The sequence below is a fragment of the Vulpes vulpes genome, chromosome X (genome assembly GCF_048418805.1).
Source record: "Vulpes vulpes isolate BD-2025 chromosome X, VulVul3, whole genome shotgun sequence".
Taxonomy (NCBI): domain Eukaryota; kingdom Metazoa; phylum Chordata; class Mammalia; order Carnivora; family Canidae; genus Vulpes; species Vulpes vulpes.
This window is the reverse complement of record NC_132796.1, coordinates 90,256,912-90,275,166: the sequence shown is the minus strand read 5'-3', so window position 1 is coordinate 90,275,166 and position 18,255 is coordinate 90,256,912. Positions and strand designations below refer to the sequence as shown.

Sequence of the window (18,255 nt, the reverse complement as noted above, 5' to 3'; positions counted from 1 at the left end):
ATGTTAGATTCTAATACTGTTTATGATAAACTAGACTAGATCCTCTAGTCCCTGACTACCACTCTGAAACATGTATTGATTTTTATCCTACCTTTCTGAGTTGGATTCATTTGAGAACAAAAACTGCCCTTTTTCCTCAAGCCCTGCAAAATAAATATGAACAACTTGAGGTAAACTTCAAAGAAATAACCACAATACCTCATATAGAGACAGTATTCATGCCTATTGCTGTGTGGGCCATTGAAAGTTCACCAGAGACATTTGAGCTACCAACTAGGAAAATCTATCATACTGCCACTGCCTGGTCTCCCTCTATCTGAAAATACTTCAATGTTGAAATCCAGACATCTTCTCCACAGGCATTCTTCAGAAATCAGAAACTGATTTATATTTTGAACCTAATCATTAACCATTGTTTGTTTCATTTGTTTCTAGAGAAATGTACCCGATATCTTGAACCACAGGCCTATCTCTGAAAATATATCTGCATAACCACTTCCTGAAATGATTTTAACTGAATTTACCCAACATGAGAACTAAGCCTGGTTCCATAAGATGGAACAGTTTGGGGCCCCTGGGGGGTTCAATTGGTTAAGCAACTTGCCTAGAGTCCTGGGATCAGCCCCATCCAGGACAGGCTCCCTGCTCTGCAGTAAAGTCAGCTTCTCCTTCTCCCTCTGCCCCTCCTCTCTGCTCATGCTCTCTCTCTCAGTCTCTCTCTCTCTCTCTCTCTCTCTCATAAATAAAATCTTTAAAAGAAAAAAAAAAGAAGAGGGACTCCTGGGTGGCTCAGTGGTTGAGTGCCTGCCTTTGGCTCAGGGCATGATCCCAGAATCCCGGGATCCAGTCCCGCATCCGACTCCCCACAGGGAAACTGCTTCTCTCTCTGCCTCTCTCTCTGTGTGTCTCTCATGAATAAATACATAAATAAATCTAAAAGAAGAAAGAAAGAAAAAGAAAGAAAGAAAAAGAAAGAAAGAAAGAAAGAAAGAAAGAAAGAAAGAAAGAAAGAAAGAAGAAAGAAAGAAAAAAAGAAAGAAAGAAAGGAAAGAAAGAAAGAAAGAAAGAAAGAAAGAAAGAAAGAAAGAAAGAAAGAACCATTTATTAGCTCCACTTTTAATGTGTGAAACTTGAAGGAAGTTTCAGAGGAAGAAAATGCAGGGGGTTCCCAGGACAGGTTTCCAGAATATTGGCCACTTTGGCATAAAGATAATTTTGAGCTAAAAGTAATAGAAACCCAACAGATGCAGGAAAAGCTCTCTGCCTTCCCCTCAACTGCCTAAGTTTAGACTGGAAAGGAGAGCCTGTACCAGGTAGGAAGAGAATTATTAACTGAGACTCCCCTCTACCTAAGAAACTTACCTACATAATAGAGCAACCTTGTTTTTCCAAACATCTCCTTTCACCTTCCTCCTAATGGCTCCCCTTTGTATCCTCAGACTCCTACCCCTCTCCTTAGTTCATATAAACTTCATGTTGTCTCGTGGTCTTTGGAATTATATGTCTGTGTAAATTCCCATACGTAGACATATGATTGATTTTCTCCTGTCAATCTGTCTCTTGACAATTTGATTCTAAGTCCACTAAGTCTACACCAATATCTTAAATATGAATAGAATAAAAACATAAAAGGCACACGCCAGTCTGTACATCCAGAACAGACAAAAAAAACATAGAGGGATGCCTGAGTGGCTCAGCAGTTGAGCGTCTGCCTTTGGCTGGGGGTGTGATCCTGGAGGCCCCTGGATCGAGTCCCACATCAGGCTTCCCTGCATGGAGCCTGCTTCTCCCTCTGCCTGTGTCTCTGCCTCTCTCTATGTGTGTTTCTCATGAATAAATAAATAAAATATTAAAAAAAGAAACATAGACAAGGGTGTGAGAACTGAAATATATAAACCACCACTCAAAAAAATTAAAAAATTGAAAATAAATAAATAAACCACCACTCAATTCCCAGAGTAACTGCTAAGTACTACATATGACATTCAAATTCAAACAGCATAGTTAAGGTTTGCACAAATAAACTGACATTGAAACTACTATGCATATGATGTGGGAAACAAAGGCAAAAAAAAAATTAAATGTCCTTACTGCCTACAGCCCATTGACAAGTCCTTGAAACAGTTAGAGTGACCTTCCACTGGGAGCTCAGCTGCCTGGATGTTGACACTTTCCTAAGGGCAAAAAGCAATCTTAGCTTGACAATACCCCTGCCAGACCGCTCCAGGATCCCATAAGTCTTCTTTAACATATAAAAATTCCTCTGAAAACTTCCTTTATCTCTACCCCCTAAGACACATGTTAGTAATCATCCTCCAAGCTAATAGCACACCAATATAGATCTGAAGTATCTCATGACTGAGTTTTTACTCAACAGTAATACATGACCTTTTTCTAACAGGAGCTAGCCCCCTCAGGATCCTGGAAATCTTGTTTCCTAAATACCTTGTAGGCTTGTACTGTCCCTAAACCCTCCCAACTTGAAGTATACAATCAGTCAAAGGACACAACCCAGTGCAGCTACTTTCTGCCCACAGGTCCTGTGCCCAGGCATTAATAAAATCAATTTTTTGCATGGGAGACATCTCAAGATTTCTTCCTTGGCCAACAGCTCCAAACCCCATCACTTCAAACCACATCACAAAAAAAGCAAGTTAGAACTTAGAGTCTGAACATAATTATGTTGATTAGATACTAAAATAACAATATCAATTATCTCAAATGGATTGTGATAAACCCACTCTCTCCTAACATAAAAATCATAACTCCCAGAATGCAATCCAAAATGACTTGACATCAAGAAATCACGGAAAATCTAACCAATTCTCAAGGGAAAGGACATTCAAAAAATGCTACATCAGAGATAAACCAGATACCTGAATTATCACAAAAATGCATTAAAACCCCTTTTCTATCTAATGACTCAACAAGAGGGAAAGGTGAAAACTCTTGAAGGAAAAAAAAAAGAACACTTCTGATTTTTTTTTTTACACTTCTGATTTTTTAAAAAAGATTTTATTTATTTATTCATGAGAGACACACAGAGAGAGGCAGAGACATAGGCAGAGGAAGAAGCAGATTCCCTGAGGGGAGGCCTATGTGGGACTCCAACCCAGGACCCCAGGATCACGACCTGAACCAAAGGCAGACGCTAAACCACTGAGCCACCAAGGTTTTGCAAAAACCAAAAGTTTTAAGCAAACAAAGGTATATATTACAATAAAGGTCCAAATAAAATTTTACAACTGAAAAACAGAGTCCAAAATAAAAATTTGGGGATGCCTGGTTGACTCAGTGGTTGAGCTTATGCCTTAGGCTCAGGACAAGGTCCCAGAGTCCCAAGATTGAGTCCCACATCCGGCTCCCCTCAAGGAGCCTGCTTCTCCCTCTGCCTGTTTCTCTGCCTCTCTCTGTGTGTCTCTCATGAATAAATAAGTAAAATCTTTAAAAAAATAAAAATTTCACTGGGTTGGGTTCAACAGCATAATGGAGATGACAGAGGAAATAATAGGTGAACATAAGCATAGATTCAGGTAAATTAAACAGAATAACAAAGAATAACAACAGAATAACAAAGAGAAACAAAAATTTTTTTTTTTTTTTTGAGAAACAAAATTTTAACAAAATGGACAGAGCCCAAAGAACATGTGGGACAATATCAAAAGGCCACAGTGTCAACGGACTCCAAGAATGACAAGAGATAAAGATTGGAACATAAAACACATTTGAATAAAATGGTAGTTATAATCTCAAATTTGATGAAAGAAATAAATTCACACAAAAAGAAATATAACATACTAAAAAAAAGATAAACCAAAAGAAAGCCATATCCAGATACATGATAATGAAATAGGTAAAAATCAAAAATAAATAAAAATACTGAAAGTATCTAGAGATGAGATATAAGAGAATCTGCAAGATTAGAGGATGGGTCATGAGAAACCATACAGGGCAAAGAAACATGAACATAAAGGAGGAAAGATAAAGAATTCTTTTTTGTTTTTTTTTAAGATTTTATTTATTCATGAGAGACACAGAGAGAGAGGCAGAGACATAGGCAGAGGGAGAAGCAGACTCCCTTTAGGGAACCCAAGGAGGGACTCAATCCTGGGACCCCAGGATCATGCCCTGGGCTGGAGGTGGCACTAAACCACTGAGCCACCGAGGCTGCCCCAAGGTAAAGAATTCTATATGTGTGTAAGGCTTCTACATTCTACTTGAAGTGGTAAAATATCAAATTTAAACAGGATGCAAAAATACAAATATATATGTGTGTGTGTATATATATGTGTAGTAATATGAGCAGTCACTATAAATTATGATTGCATATAGGAAAAAGAAAAGTAATTAAAATAGAATACTAAAAGCTATTCAAAGGTACTGGGATGGCTCAGGTGGTTGAGTGTCTGACTCTTAGTTTAGGTTCAAATCATGATTTCATGGGTAATGGGATGGAGCCCTGTTTGGGGCTCTGAGCTCAGTGTGGAGTCTGCTTGAAAGACACTCTCCCTCTGCCCTTCATCCCTCTCTCAAGTGAATGAATAAATCGTCTTTAAAAAATGAAAACATAAAAAAATGAAATGATTGCTATTCAAACAATCAAAATGAAAGCACGATACAAAGCACAGAGAAAAAAAAGAGACAAATGGAAAACAAAGAATAAAATTATAGACCCAATCAAAAAAAATATTAAAATGTAAGTGGAAGAAGATGTGGTCTATGTATACAATGGAATATTACTCAGCCATTAGAAACGACAAATACCCACCATTTGCTTCAACGTGGATGGAACTGGAGGGTATTATGCTGAGTGAAATAAGTCAATCGGAGAAGGACAAACAGTGTATGTTCTCATTCATTTGGGGAATATAAATAATAGTGAAAGGGAATATAAAGGAAGGGAAAAGAAATGTTGGGAAATATCAGGAAGGGAGACAGAACAAAAAGACTCCTAACTCGGGGAAACGAACTAGGGGTGGTGGAAGGGGAGGAGGGCGGATGTTGGAGGGGAATGGGTGACGGGCACTGAGGTGGACACTTGACGGGATGAGCACTGGGTGTTTTTCTGTATGTTGGTAAATTGAACACCAATAAAAATTAATAAAAAAATAAATAAAATAAAATAAAATGTAAGTGGTATAAAGCACAAATGAAAACACTGTCAGACTGCATTAAAAAAAAAAACAACCCTGAATGTCCTGTTTAAGACCCAACTGTATGTTCTCTCTAAGACACCTATGTTAAATAAGTAGATATACATGGATTAAAAATAAAAGCCTAGGGCAGCCTGGATGGCTCAGGGGTTTAGCGCCTGCCTTCAGCCCAGGGCATGATCCTGGAGACCCAGGATCGAGTCCCACGTAGGGCTCCCTGCATGGAGCCTGCTTCTCCCTCTGCCTGTGCCTCTGCCTCTTTCTCTCTCTCTCTGTGTCTCTCATGAATAAATAAAATCATTTAAAAAAGAATTCTATGTAGGCTGCTCAGAAAGATACCGTGAATCTAAGATTGACCACCACATGTATCATAGCCTGTACCTGAAAGTGAAGGGTAACGTGTTCAAGAACAAGCATATTCTCATGGAACACATCCACAAGCTGAAAGCAGAGAAGGCTCACAAGAAGCTTCTGGCTAACCAGGCTGAGGCCCGCATATCTAAGACCAAGGAGGCCGGCAAGCGCCGTGAAGAGCGGCTCCAGGCCAAGAAAGAGGAAATCATCAAGACTCTGTCCAAGCAGGAAGAGACCAAGAAATAAAACTCCCTCTCTCTTGTCTGTACATAGTGGACTCAGCATTAATCAGATCAGTTATTCAATAAAACAAACCTGTATCTGCCAAAAAAAAAAAAAAAGAAATAAGGAGCGACATTGATTACATAATGATTATAGGGTCACATCATCATGAAGAAACAATCGTACTCAACGTGCATGCACCTAACAACATATCTTGGTTCTGGAACAATTAAAACATTCATATGGAAAAAATAAAACCTCAACCTATTGCTTACATCTTATTCAAAAAATTAAATCAAAATGGATCATACACCCAAATGTAAGAGGAAGCATAAAACCAATAGAAGAAAACATACGAGCAAAATTATCCTGGGCTTAGACCTGGCAGAGTTCTGGATATGAAACCAAAATCACAACCAATTTAAAGTAATGATAATTTTGACTTCATCAGAATTTAAATTGTTTGCTCAAAAACAACTCCATTGGGGTTCCTGGGGGGCTCAGTGGTTGAGAGTTGGCCTTCAGCTCAGGGCGTGATCCTGGAGTCGTAGGATCGAGTCCCACATCAGGTTCCTTGCATGGAGCCTGCTTCTCCCTCTGCCTAAGTCTCTTCCTCTCTGTGTGTGTCTCTCATGAATAAATAGATAAAATCTAAAAACAAACAATCAAAAACAAAAACAAAAAAAACTCCACTACTAGGATAAAAGGACAAGCTGAGGTACATTCCTAAAGCATAAAATTTCAAGTCATGTATCTAACAAAGGATTATGTCTACAACATATAAATAACTGTCAAAAAGCAAGAATAAAGAAACAAAATTTAATTCTAAAAATGGGCTAACCACAAAGAGACATTTCATCAAAGGAAATACATGGAATGGCAAACATGCACGCAAAAAGTTGCTCAGAGGCACCTGGGTGGCTTGGTCTTTTAAGGGTCTGCCTTTGGCTGAGGTCCTGATCCCAGGGTCCAGACATCAAGCCCTGTGTCCAACTCCCTGCTCAGGGAGGAATCTGCTTCTCCATCTCCCTGGGGCCCTCTCCCCTGCCGATATGTGCTCTCTCTCTTAAATAAATAAATAAAACCTTTTTTCAAAAACGGTTGCTCAGTCTCATTACACGTCAGGGAAATAAAGACAAAATAAAGTCACAAAGTGATTCCACTACACACCTATTACAATGAGTGCCAAATCCTGGAGAGGATGCAGAGCAACTGGAAAACTCATGCATTGCAAATGAAAAGAGAAAATGGTACAGGTACTTTAGTTTCTGGTAATATTAAATATATACTTCTCACCCAGGTGCCCCTCTCAGAATGTTTTAATGCAAATCAGAACAAACAAGCCTACTCCCAGGTATTCATGGTAAGAAATATGAAATCTTATGTTCACCCAAAACGAGTATGAGAATGTTCAGAGCAGCTTTATTCATAACAACCAAAAATGGGAAACACCCCAAATGCTCATCCACAGGTGAATGTCTAAGCAAACTGTGGTAAATGCATACTATGGGATACTACCCAGCAATAAAAAGGCATAATTTGCTGACAAATGGAAAAAGCATACTAGAAAAGGCAGAACTAGAGAGAGAGAGAGGGTTTGAAAACAAAGGGGCAACATTAAGTTTTCTTAGGATGTAAGAAGTCTTCTGCATCTTGATCAATCGTGGCAACGTTTACAGAATTTCATGCACTTGTGAAAACTGGCCTAACTGTGCATCATAAAGCACATATAAAAATTTACTACAGAAAAATTTTCTTGAAAGCTGGGTGGGACGAAAGAAGACCAGAATCATGTTCAGATTTATAATGCAGAACACTTCTCAACAACTTTTAATCAAAGATAATAGGATGGGGATCCCTGGGTGGCGCAGCGGTTTGGCGCCTGCCTTTGGCCCAGGGCGCGATCCTGGAGACCCGGGATCGAATCCCACATCAGGCTCCCTGCATGGAGCCTGCTTCTCCCTCTGCCTGTGTCTCTGCCTCTCTCTCTCTCTCTCTCCTCTGTGTGTGTGACAATCATGAATAAATAAAAATTTATTTAAAAAAAAAAGATAATAGGATGTTTTGCTTTTTCTTTTTTGCTTTTATTTTCATTCTGGATATACGGCTAAACTTTCCATGCTGCAAAACCTTAGTTCTGTTGATCATTAACGGGGACATCAAAAACTAAGGCTCTGGCCTTTATATATCTGTCCTCTTGCGCTGAGTAGAGCATGCACTCCCGTGTCTGATACAGCGCAATGGGCTTCAGTTCAACCTATGAGACAAAACGTCTTCTTTAAGGTGGGTCCAAGCAGTCTAGAACAGCTTTGTAAACAGGTATTATAGTCAATACACAGCTGATTTATTAAGAATAAAAGAGTGAGTGTTAAACTCACCTGTCGATTGGCAATTCCATCTCCTACATAATAAAATGAATTTCACTCATTTCTGCTTTTATTATATGACTCTTAAAATACTTCTACCACTGCAATAACTTTCAGATGAGACTCTTAATAAGCTTTCAGGTTAAGTATGAAGGCAGACTTTTTCAGAGCCTAAGATGCTCTCAAATAAAAATTCCTTGTATTTGTATACTGCTGAGCAAATTCTAAAATACTCATACCATCTAAGATCACTGGAGTTACTAACACAACCCAAAATGTTAAGAAGAGCCAGATTTATCATACGTTTTCTATAGACAGAAACTGCAGGGCCAAGAAGTTACATGATCTGCACAAGATCAAACAATTCAGAAGTAATCCAGCTTGGATTGACATTCAGTTCATGGGACCCTAGTGGAGTTCTCAGAATGCTTTTTTTTTAAAGATTTTATTTATTCAGGGATCCCTGGGTGGCGCAGCGGTTTGGCGCCTGCCTTTGGCCCAGGGCGCGATCCTGGAGACCCGGGATCGAGTCCCACGTCGGGCTCCCGGTGCATGGAGCCTGCTTCTCCCTCCGCCTGTGTCTCTGCCTCTCTCTCTCTCTCTCTGTGACTATCATAAATAAATTTAAAAAAAAAAAGATTTTATTTATTCATGAGAGACACGGAGACATAGGCAGAGGGAGAAGAAGGCTCCCTGTGGGGAACCCAATATGGGACTCAATCCCAGGACCCCAGGATCAAGAACTGAACCAAAGGCAGAGGGTCAACCACAAAGACACCCAGGAGCCCCTCTCAGAATGTTTTAATGCAAATCAGAAATTACTTCTGGATTTATCTCATCTTGAGGGTGCTGCTTATCTGGATAGGGGAAGAATAACTTACTATAAACAATTTTAATCATTTTTGGATAATTAAAGACCTTAATGATTCAGGGTCTTCAATTCTCTAATAACTGTCATAATGATATCACTAGTTAGTTACTGTCTAGGGCAAGATCAGAGTTGGGAGTTAAAGCACAGGTCCTAGACACTGATTCGGTGGCTGGGAGACCTACTTGTCTCTCACCACAGGTGACCAAGGCTCCATAACTTTTGCCTCAAGCTACTAGGATAGAGGCCTTTTCCTTGATTCCAGGCACATCCAACTCCCTGAAGTCTACTTTACACACCATTTTCCCATTCCTTGCATAATATTCATAACTAAGGTGGAACAGCATCCACCACTCAATTATTTATTAAGGGGCTGGAACCCTTAATTGGTATCCTCTCAATCTAATACACAGCCCAATTCATAATAAGGTCAGTGTCACACAGATTAAATGTTATTGAGGTAAAATTGACATATAGAAGTATTTTAAAACCCATTATGTCTCAAGGGGTCTACTAGAATGCTGAGAATATCACACAAGTTATATATGGATTTGTTGAGTAAATAAGTGAATGAATCAATGAATAAATCAATGAAATATAAAAAGGTCTTTATCTCATAGGGCAGCAAGTTGGTACTTAAAGATGTTTTGATAATTACTGCTATTACGTAGACAGAAGAGGTGGCTATGGTATCAAGGACAGTGAGGAACATCCGTGGGTGGATCAGGTCATTGAAATCAAACAAAACTATAGCTATAATTGTGCTTTGATCCAGACTAGAAGAAAGGTCATCAATCTAGCATCACACGGTAGTAGACATTTTTTAATGAACGTAAGCCTTGAATTACTTTGTATTTTCCCTACTTTGTTTTTAAAAACTGACACGATCCGGAACACTTGGGTGGCTTAGTAGTTGAGTGTCTGCCTTCAGCTCAGGGCCTGATCCCAGAATCCGGGATCGAGTCCCACATCGGGCTCCCTGCAAGGAGCCTGTTTCTCCCTCTGCCTATGCCTCTGTCCCTCTCTCTGTGTCTCTCATGAATAAATAAATAAATCTTTAAAAAATAAAAATAAAAATAAATAAAAACTGACACAATCCAATTTTCTTTTTTAAATCCTCTTGGAAATGTAAGAAACTCACAAATGTCAACTAAACAAACATCCCTGATTGAAATTTTCCTTCCTGAACACTCATTGAGGATTATGTGTTTAAGGGTTTTTTATAACTTATTCTGCATAACCTTGAAGAGTCTCTTCATCCTTTAGCTGATTAAAAATATTTTTCACAGCCCGTAAAGCAAGATATGACTCTATGCTATGTGTGTTTAATAGAGGAAATATGCTTTATGTGCTCCATTAAGTCGTTTGTGAAATTGCATTAGTGCCATGCCATTAGTATACCTCTTCCAGATACATCTGTGGCCCTCTCTTGACAGGTAAATTAACAGTTTCATCAATCTACTCAGAGATTCATAATGACCTTATAATCCAAAGAAAAATACCCACCTTATCAGGAATTACAAAAGAAATCAAACATATTTTCCAATAGAACACGAGAGAAATGAATGTGACAATGTATCTGACTTCATGATAGATGATAATGATCTATTTCAGAAACATTATTAAGTTATATCCACTTATGAGGCTACAAAATCAAACTATAATAAGGAATAGACATAGATAATAAGAAGATTGATGTTTAAAATGTAGTGGTGTTTTTAAGATGCAAAAAAACTTATTATATGAAAATCATAACCTGTTCCATATTACTAAATATTGACGGTATGCACAAAGCAGTTGCTGTTTCTTAAAAAAATACAGCATTCTTAATTCTAATCTTTTGCTATGCTATGAAAAGATAGCATTGTAGCAAAATTGCATCATCTTTAACTCCCTTGTTCAATGTTTTTAATATGATTCATTATTTAATATTTTAGAGATAAATTTAAGATGTCACTTCCCACTTTCCTTTAGTTTTTGGTTCTTTGCTTTTTCAACATTTACTGTTAGTGTATACTTCTTTCATAACAACAACTTAAGGCAGAAGTAATATTTTCCAATTTGCCATTGCCTTAAATTCTCTGCCCTGTCTCCACTATTTTTACCAATCTCATCCTACTCCCATGTCACAATTTGTGTTTTGGTAATTCTGGATTGACTGCTGTAAAAATAAACATCATCGTCATTCCCTCTGTCCACCCTAGCCCTAAGTGCCCTCTCCTTTCTGTAAAATTGTAGCAACACTTAATGTTGATTCATTTCATAAATACCACTGGGCATTGTAAGAAATAATTTCATATATGCACCTCTTACTATCCCAACCAGAAGGTAAATTATTTGGGGACAGTAAATAAAATGGTTAATGGTTGGGCTCTAGTATCACACAGGCTTGAGGTCAAATCCTGGGTCTGTCATTTATTAGTTGTGTAACCATGAACTAGATACTTTACCTCTCCAGATCTCAGTGTCCTCATTTGTGAAATGAGGATGACATCAGTGCCTATACATGAAGGCTATGATATCTCCCGACCCATGGTATTTATCACTCCGTTGTGCATGTAGATCAAAAATTATAGAAATTTGTGGTTGGCAAAAGAAATTCTCTTCAGTGTATCCTTCAAAATATATTGATTGAAAATTTATATTCTAGGAAATAAGTTAATTCTTATTTTTAAATTGTATACAAAATTGAGTTTCCATCTCATGGGCCTTAAGACCACTAATGAATCAGGCCCCCCAGAAGACATGCTCAGAGTATTGTCTCAAGAGCCAGACTACCTGTGTTTAAATCTCACTTCTGCTGTTCACTATGTGTGAGACACAGAATAATTTGCCTAAATTCTTTCTGCCTTGGTTTTCTCATCTGTAAAACGAAGATGGTAATAATTATATGTACATCACAGGGTTATTGCAGGAAATAAATGAGTTAATGAATGGGAGTCATTGGAACAGCACCTAGCACAAATCAATTACTGCTAGATTTTTGGCACTCTTTCAAATATACTGAATTCTTAATTTTACATCATCATGAAATTTTTTAAAAGGCTAGTTTATACAGAAAAATTATTGTGGGAAATTTCATAGAAGTGGTGATACTCAAGGAATGCCATCCCCATCTGTAGCTCCAGGAAAATCACTGAGTGGCCAAACATTTAAAAGTCTATTCCTAAATTCTATTTTCAGTTAATTCCAATCTCTATACATTTTTCAGAGTGATACTAAGCAATATTTTTATCAGTTGCTGTACGAACATGAGAATTATCATACCAAATTATATTTATGGTCCATTCATTCTCTATGAGCCAAATAAAAAACCACCACTTACAAGAATCTCAATATGCCAGCTAGTGTCCTTTTAGAGATTAAAGAGAACTTTAATACCTATAACAGAGATAGGAAACCATAGTCTCTAGCTAAATCCAGCTATAGGCCTATTTTTGTACAGACTATGTGTTAAGAGTAGTTTTTATATTTTTTAAAAAGGATTTTAGGGATGCCTGGGTGGCTCAGTGGTTGGGCAACTGCCTTTGGCTCACGGTGTGATCCTAGACTCCAGAGATCGAGTCCCACATTGGGCTTCTTGCATGGAGCCTGCTTCTCCTCCCTCTGCCTGTGTCTCTGCCTCTCTCTGTGTGTCTATGAATAATAAATAACAAATAAATATTTATATATTTATTATTGAGTCACCCAGGTGCCCCAAGTAGTTTTTATATTTTTAAAGAGTTGTAAATAAGAATAATGAATTTCTGGGATACCTGAATGGCTCAGCAGTTGAGCATCTGCCCTTGGCTCAGGGCATGATACCAGAGTTCCTGGATTGAGTCCCACGTCCAGCTCCCTGAGAGGAGCATTCTTCTCCCTCTGCCTGTGTCTCTGCCTCTCTCTCTGTGTCTCTCATAAATAAATAAATAAATAAATAAATAAATAAATAAATAAAATCTTAAAAAAAAAAAAGAATAAAGAATTTGTGAAAGACATCATACATGGTCTACAAATCTAAAATATTTACTATGTATTCCTTTATAGAAAAAACTTTGCTAACCACTGATGGATCTATCATCTTGATTTGGTACTTAATCACACACTGTCTACAAACAGTAGACCAATCTGTGTTCACTATTACTGAAAACTAATAATTATATCATCATTATTACATGTTTTCAGTGTTTCAACCAATATGCTAAGTATTTAACCACATTACATTGTGTTTCATTATAGCCCTATGGGGTAGATAATATTAATTTCCTAATTTTATAGATGAGAAAACTAAGATTGATAGTAATATGTACCATGCCAAAATCAGATGGTTAGTCGGTATTTGAACTTAAATCTATCTTACTCAAAAGCTCATGCTTTTTCTTCTTTGGCCAACTGCTACTTTTTGTTCTCTTCGGTCAATTACGTTATGTGTATGTGCCTATAAGCCTAGATCATACACAATTTAAAGGCAATGACTAGGGGATCCCTGGGTGGCTCAGTGGTTTAGTGCCTGCCTTCGGCCCAGGGTGTGATTCTGGAGTCCCGGGATCAAGTCCCACATCGGGCTCCCTGCATGGAGCCTGCTTCTCCCTCAGCCTGTGTCTCTGCCTCTCTCTCTCTCTGCCTCTCATGAATAAATAAATAAATAAATAAATAAAATCTTAAAAAAAAATAAAAATAAAAATAAAGGCAATGACTATGTGTATCCCACAACAGAGAACTGTACATACACAATGACCATTGAATAAATATTCACCAAATGCAAAAATAAACGGATATAGCTTCATGTTTAACCTTTTACAGGACAACTGAGGGATGTTAAAAAATAAAATCATATATTCATAAATTAGGGATGTATCTTAAAACTTCATAGCCTCCCCCAAATATCCAAATAGATCTTTGTATTTAGACCTTTATTTTCTGTTGTTAAATGGAAGTACTTATTAGAAAGATTTTTTTTGTAAGATTTTATTTATTTATTCATGAGAGACACACAGAGAGAGGCAGAGACATAGGCAGAGGGAGAAGCAGGCTCCCCACTGAGCAGGGAGCCTGATACGGGACTTGATCCCGGGACCCCGGGTTGAGGACATGAGCCAAAGACAGACACTCAACCACTGAGCCACCCAGGCATCCCTTTTTAGAAGTTTGCTTCATTCCTTCCTTCCTTCCTTCTTTCCTTTTTTCCTTCTCCTTCCTCTGATTTTTTTTTTCTCTTTAAAAAGACACTTTATTATATCCACAGGCGGTAAAATCCCAGAGCTACTGTTAGGCACGTGAATACAGACCCTGCTAAATATTTAATGTTATCAAGCTTGTGTGACTCCAGCATGGTTTTGAGGCCAGCAACCTCAGTGTCTATCTTCCTGTCTGTCTGGGTGACAGCCCGATCTTGCTGAGCATGCAATGCCACCATTTCTGTCCTCATTTCCAGCAGCTTCCTTTCATTCAACGAGTACAATTCCTTCACTCTGCTCTTTTCTAGATTGAAGTCTAACTTGGTATCTGTTCGGATTTTGATCACTTCATCCATTATTTGTTGTTTTAATCGATGTAGTTCCACGTTTATCTTCTCATTTTCTGCTCTGAGGGCTGAAAATTCGCTCTTCTCCAAAATAATCATATCTTTTTTCACATTAGCAATCTGAGACATTATTTGCTGAACAGTGACCTCCTGCTGCATTTTGGTGACCATATCCTTGTAGACGATATCCATGTTGGCATCCGTGATCTTGACCAATGCAGAGACAGTGATTTCATCTTTACTTTTTCTTTTCTACCATATGAAAACATTTACCATGTCACTTAATATATTTAAATTATACTGGTGAACAATATATGACTCATTTTGTCATGTAAACTGTAGTCTAAGTTCTTTGGTTCCTTTTTATATTTATCTTAGATCACTTTCAAGTTTTAAAGCATATCACTTAGTTCTCATTAACATCTACATGTCAAGAACAAGTACCTCGCACTTATGGTCCAGGTAAACTTGGCTTAAAATTCCAGTTGCAACATAAGTCTAATATAATTCCCGAACAATGTCTGCATATCCTAGGAACTTTAGTTTTCACTACTCATCTCTGGCTCAGTCTTTTTAGAGAACAGATATATATATTGAAATATCATCTGTAAAATTACAAAATGGTTAAAATAAATTTCCATCATTTAAGGAACAGTTTACAAAATTGTGCTTCACCCATACAATGAAATACCCAAGCAGTTATTCAAAAAACTATGCGTATCTTGCACAGGTAGGTGAGTAGATGTGTATATATTATGAAAATAGTTTACGATACATTATTTCTGTATACCTAAAACAAAATTCTAAAAGTTATAAACTAAACTGTACTCAACAGGGGTTTCAGGAGAGTGGGATTGGGCAGAAGATAAGCAAAAAATAAGAGCCTTTCACTCTTCATAGCCACACCTATTTGTATTTAATTATTTATAATGAACAATATTTCATAATGAACACATAAATAAGAATGGACCAAAAGGCCATCTAGTTGATTTAACCTGATTGTAAAAGTATATTTCATTTATTAGATTTTCACATAGTGGTTCTTTTCTTGCACAAGGTAGTTTTATAGTTTGGGGATAGTTTTCACATATTAGAGAAATTTTAAACACTTCTACCAAATTTCATGTCAACCATTCAAAATTACAGATGTGCAACAACAAATGTTGGAGAGGATGTGGAGAAAGGGGAACCCTCTTGCACTGTTGGTGGGAATGTGAACTGGTGCAGCCACTCTGGAAAACTGTGTGGAGGTTCCTCAAAGAGTTAAAAATAGATCTGCCCTACGACCCAGCAATTGCACCGCTGGGGATTTACCCCAAAGATACTAATATAGTTAAACACCAGGACACTTGAACCCCAATGTTCATAGCAGCAATGTCCACAATAGCCAAACTGTGGAAGAAGCCACGATGTCCTTCAACAGATGAATAGATAAAGAAGATGTGATATAGTAACCACCATTTGCTTCGACGTGGATGGAACTAGAGGGTATTATGCTAAGTGAAGTAAGTCAATCAGAGGACAATAATCATATGGTTTCACTCATACAAGGAATATAAGAAATAGTGAAAGGGACTATCAAGGAAAGGAAGGAAACTGAGTGGGGAAAAATCAGAGAGGGAGACAAACCATGAGAGACTCCTAACTCTGGGAAATAAAGGGTTACAGAAGGGGAGGAGAATGGGGGGAAACGGTGGCTGGGTGATAGGCACTAAGGAGGGCACCTCACAGATGAGCCCTGGGTATTATATTGTATAATAATAATTGAATTATTATAATTGAATTAATTATATAATAATTAAATTTAAATAAAGGAATTTTTTAAAAATTAAAAAATAAATAAAAATAAAAACAAACTTTTCCGAGTCCTGAACTTGTAATGGTCAGGAACAAAACGAACTTCAAAAAAATTATTTTCAAAAAAAGAACTTCAAAAAGAACTAATAAAATGTTCAGAGCTTCTGAAGAAAACAAAACAGAAGAAAATTACAAATGTGGGAAGTTTTAGTAGCTATTTCTAGACAGCAAATTAATCCAGAAGTCAAATACTTAAAGTTAGGACAAATTCAGTTCTATGAAAGTTCTTCAAATTCCTGCATGTAAGAAACAAAGGACTATGAAAAGTAATGGTATTGACTTAAAAATGAGTTTCAATTGTTCTGTCAACAAAGGATAAGGGACTAATGGTCACTTACGTGTTCTGAAATAAGAATGCTAGTATGTAGCTCAGCTAATGTTTAGAAGAAATAGAACAAAAGGTTATAAATAGTTGAGGCCAATAAATCTTCATCACTAAAATTGTTTTTGAGTAAGGAAAGGTAATGCTGCTTTACAACACTAGGGATGATCCCTTGCTGTCCAAGAGAAGCTATTAAAATGAGTAATTGCAGAAATCAATGGAAAAGGACAGTTTGGGATCATTGCTTGAATTCTAAAAACCCAGCGAACAAACAAATAAGGGAAACATTTTGTATAATATTTTCAGCTCTCTTGTATGAAACGCCTGAAAAGTTAGAGAAAAGAAACCTCGAGAACTGGATAGTTTTAAGACTAAACTAACGCTGGATAGCAGTGTCACTTGGGGCAGCTGTCTTGTTTCATTTTCCATTTTTATTCTCTGTAAGAGCAAACAGAAATAAATTCTAACAAAACTCAGAAAATCAACACACATGCACAAAAACACACACACATGCACAAAGGTTATATTGGACAACTAAGCTGGGGCACCAAACAAACAGAAAACCCATCAAAAAATATATTTGAATACCTATTTCCTATATATCTAGAACTTTTGCTACACACGTTTGAGAATGCCTAAAAGTCAGAAATTCCTCCAAGGATTTCTTTGCCTGATGATACCATTCTTCATTTGAAGGCAGATGCCGAATATACACATCCTGACATAAGCAGCACGTGAAATTTATCATAACTTTTATCACCTGAACTACTATGATAACAGTAAAAATATAATCAGTAGTTTTAATCTTTATAAGAGATACAATTCTGGAAATATCAGGTACAGAGGAAGACAAATAGACACTTAGGAGTTTAGCTACATCTGGGAAATATAGACTATAGTACATATTATAACCCTCTTGACTGTTTTCTTTCTTTTAAACCTTCAATCATTGGTTCTCAACTAGGTGATTTCACCCCCACTCCTCAGAAAGACACGTGGCAATGCCTGGTGAAATTTTTTGTCCACAGGAACCCACACTGGAGGGCGGGGAGGAGGATGCTGCTCTAGTGGCTAGAGGCCAGAGATGCTGCTAAACATCAAACAGCTCACAGGACAGCTCACACAACAAAGAATTACCTGGTTCAAAATGACCATAGTGCTGAGGTTCACAAACATTGCTTTGAATTAAGCTCAACATGCCTGTGCCCATAGTCTTTAGAACAAAGGAAAGAATTCCTGTACTACTCTGGGCTTCATATCAGAAATCTTCAAGTGCATCTGCCTTTCACTGCTTTGCACACCTTCACTTTTCCACTCCACTTACTTCCTTTCTTATTTAACTTTACACTTCAAGTCTTCAGTTCTATAACAACATTCAGATTTGGGATCTAATTCCAAACTGCTTCTTCTGCCATGGAATATACTTACAAAGTTGTTAGTTGTTGTTGGGTTTGTTTGTTTTGTTTCCTGATACCCATCCTTGTGTTGTAGATTTCAATCTCAAGCGAGAGATATTCTACTTCCATATTCCAGGCCTCCAGATCAGTCTAGCCCTGCTCAAACTGCAAGAAACAGTAGAATATGGAATACCATCTGCAAGCCTGAAAAAC

General features: G+C 37.5%; 1 protein-coding gene and 1 long non-coding RNA gene across 2 annotated transcripts in view; both read right to left on the bottom strand.

Moving 5' to 3' along the window:
• LOC140596200 (uncharacterized) overlaps window positions 1-18,255 on the bottom strand; it is a 623,902-nt gene that overhangs the window by 108,170 nt on the left and 497,477 nt on the right. The window lies entirely within an intron of this gene.
• LOC112934445 (mitochondrial calcium uniporter regulator 1-like) lies at window positions 14,146-17,800 on the bottom strand. The gene is made up of 2 exons (XM_072744858.1): window positions 17,783-17,800; window positions 14,146-14,718 (listed from the first exon to the last, which is right to left on the bottom strand). Exons 1-2 carry the CDS (start codon window positions 17,798-17,800, stop codon window positions 14,176-14,178), a joined length of 561 nt encoding a protein of 186 aa, XP_072600959.1. The 3' UTR covers window positions 14,146-14,175.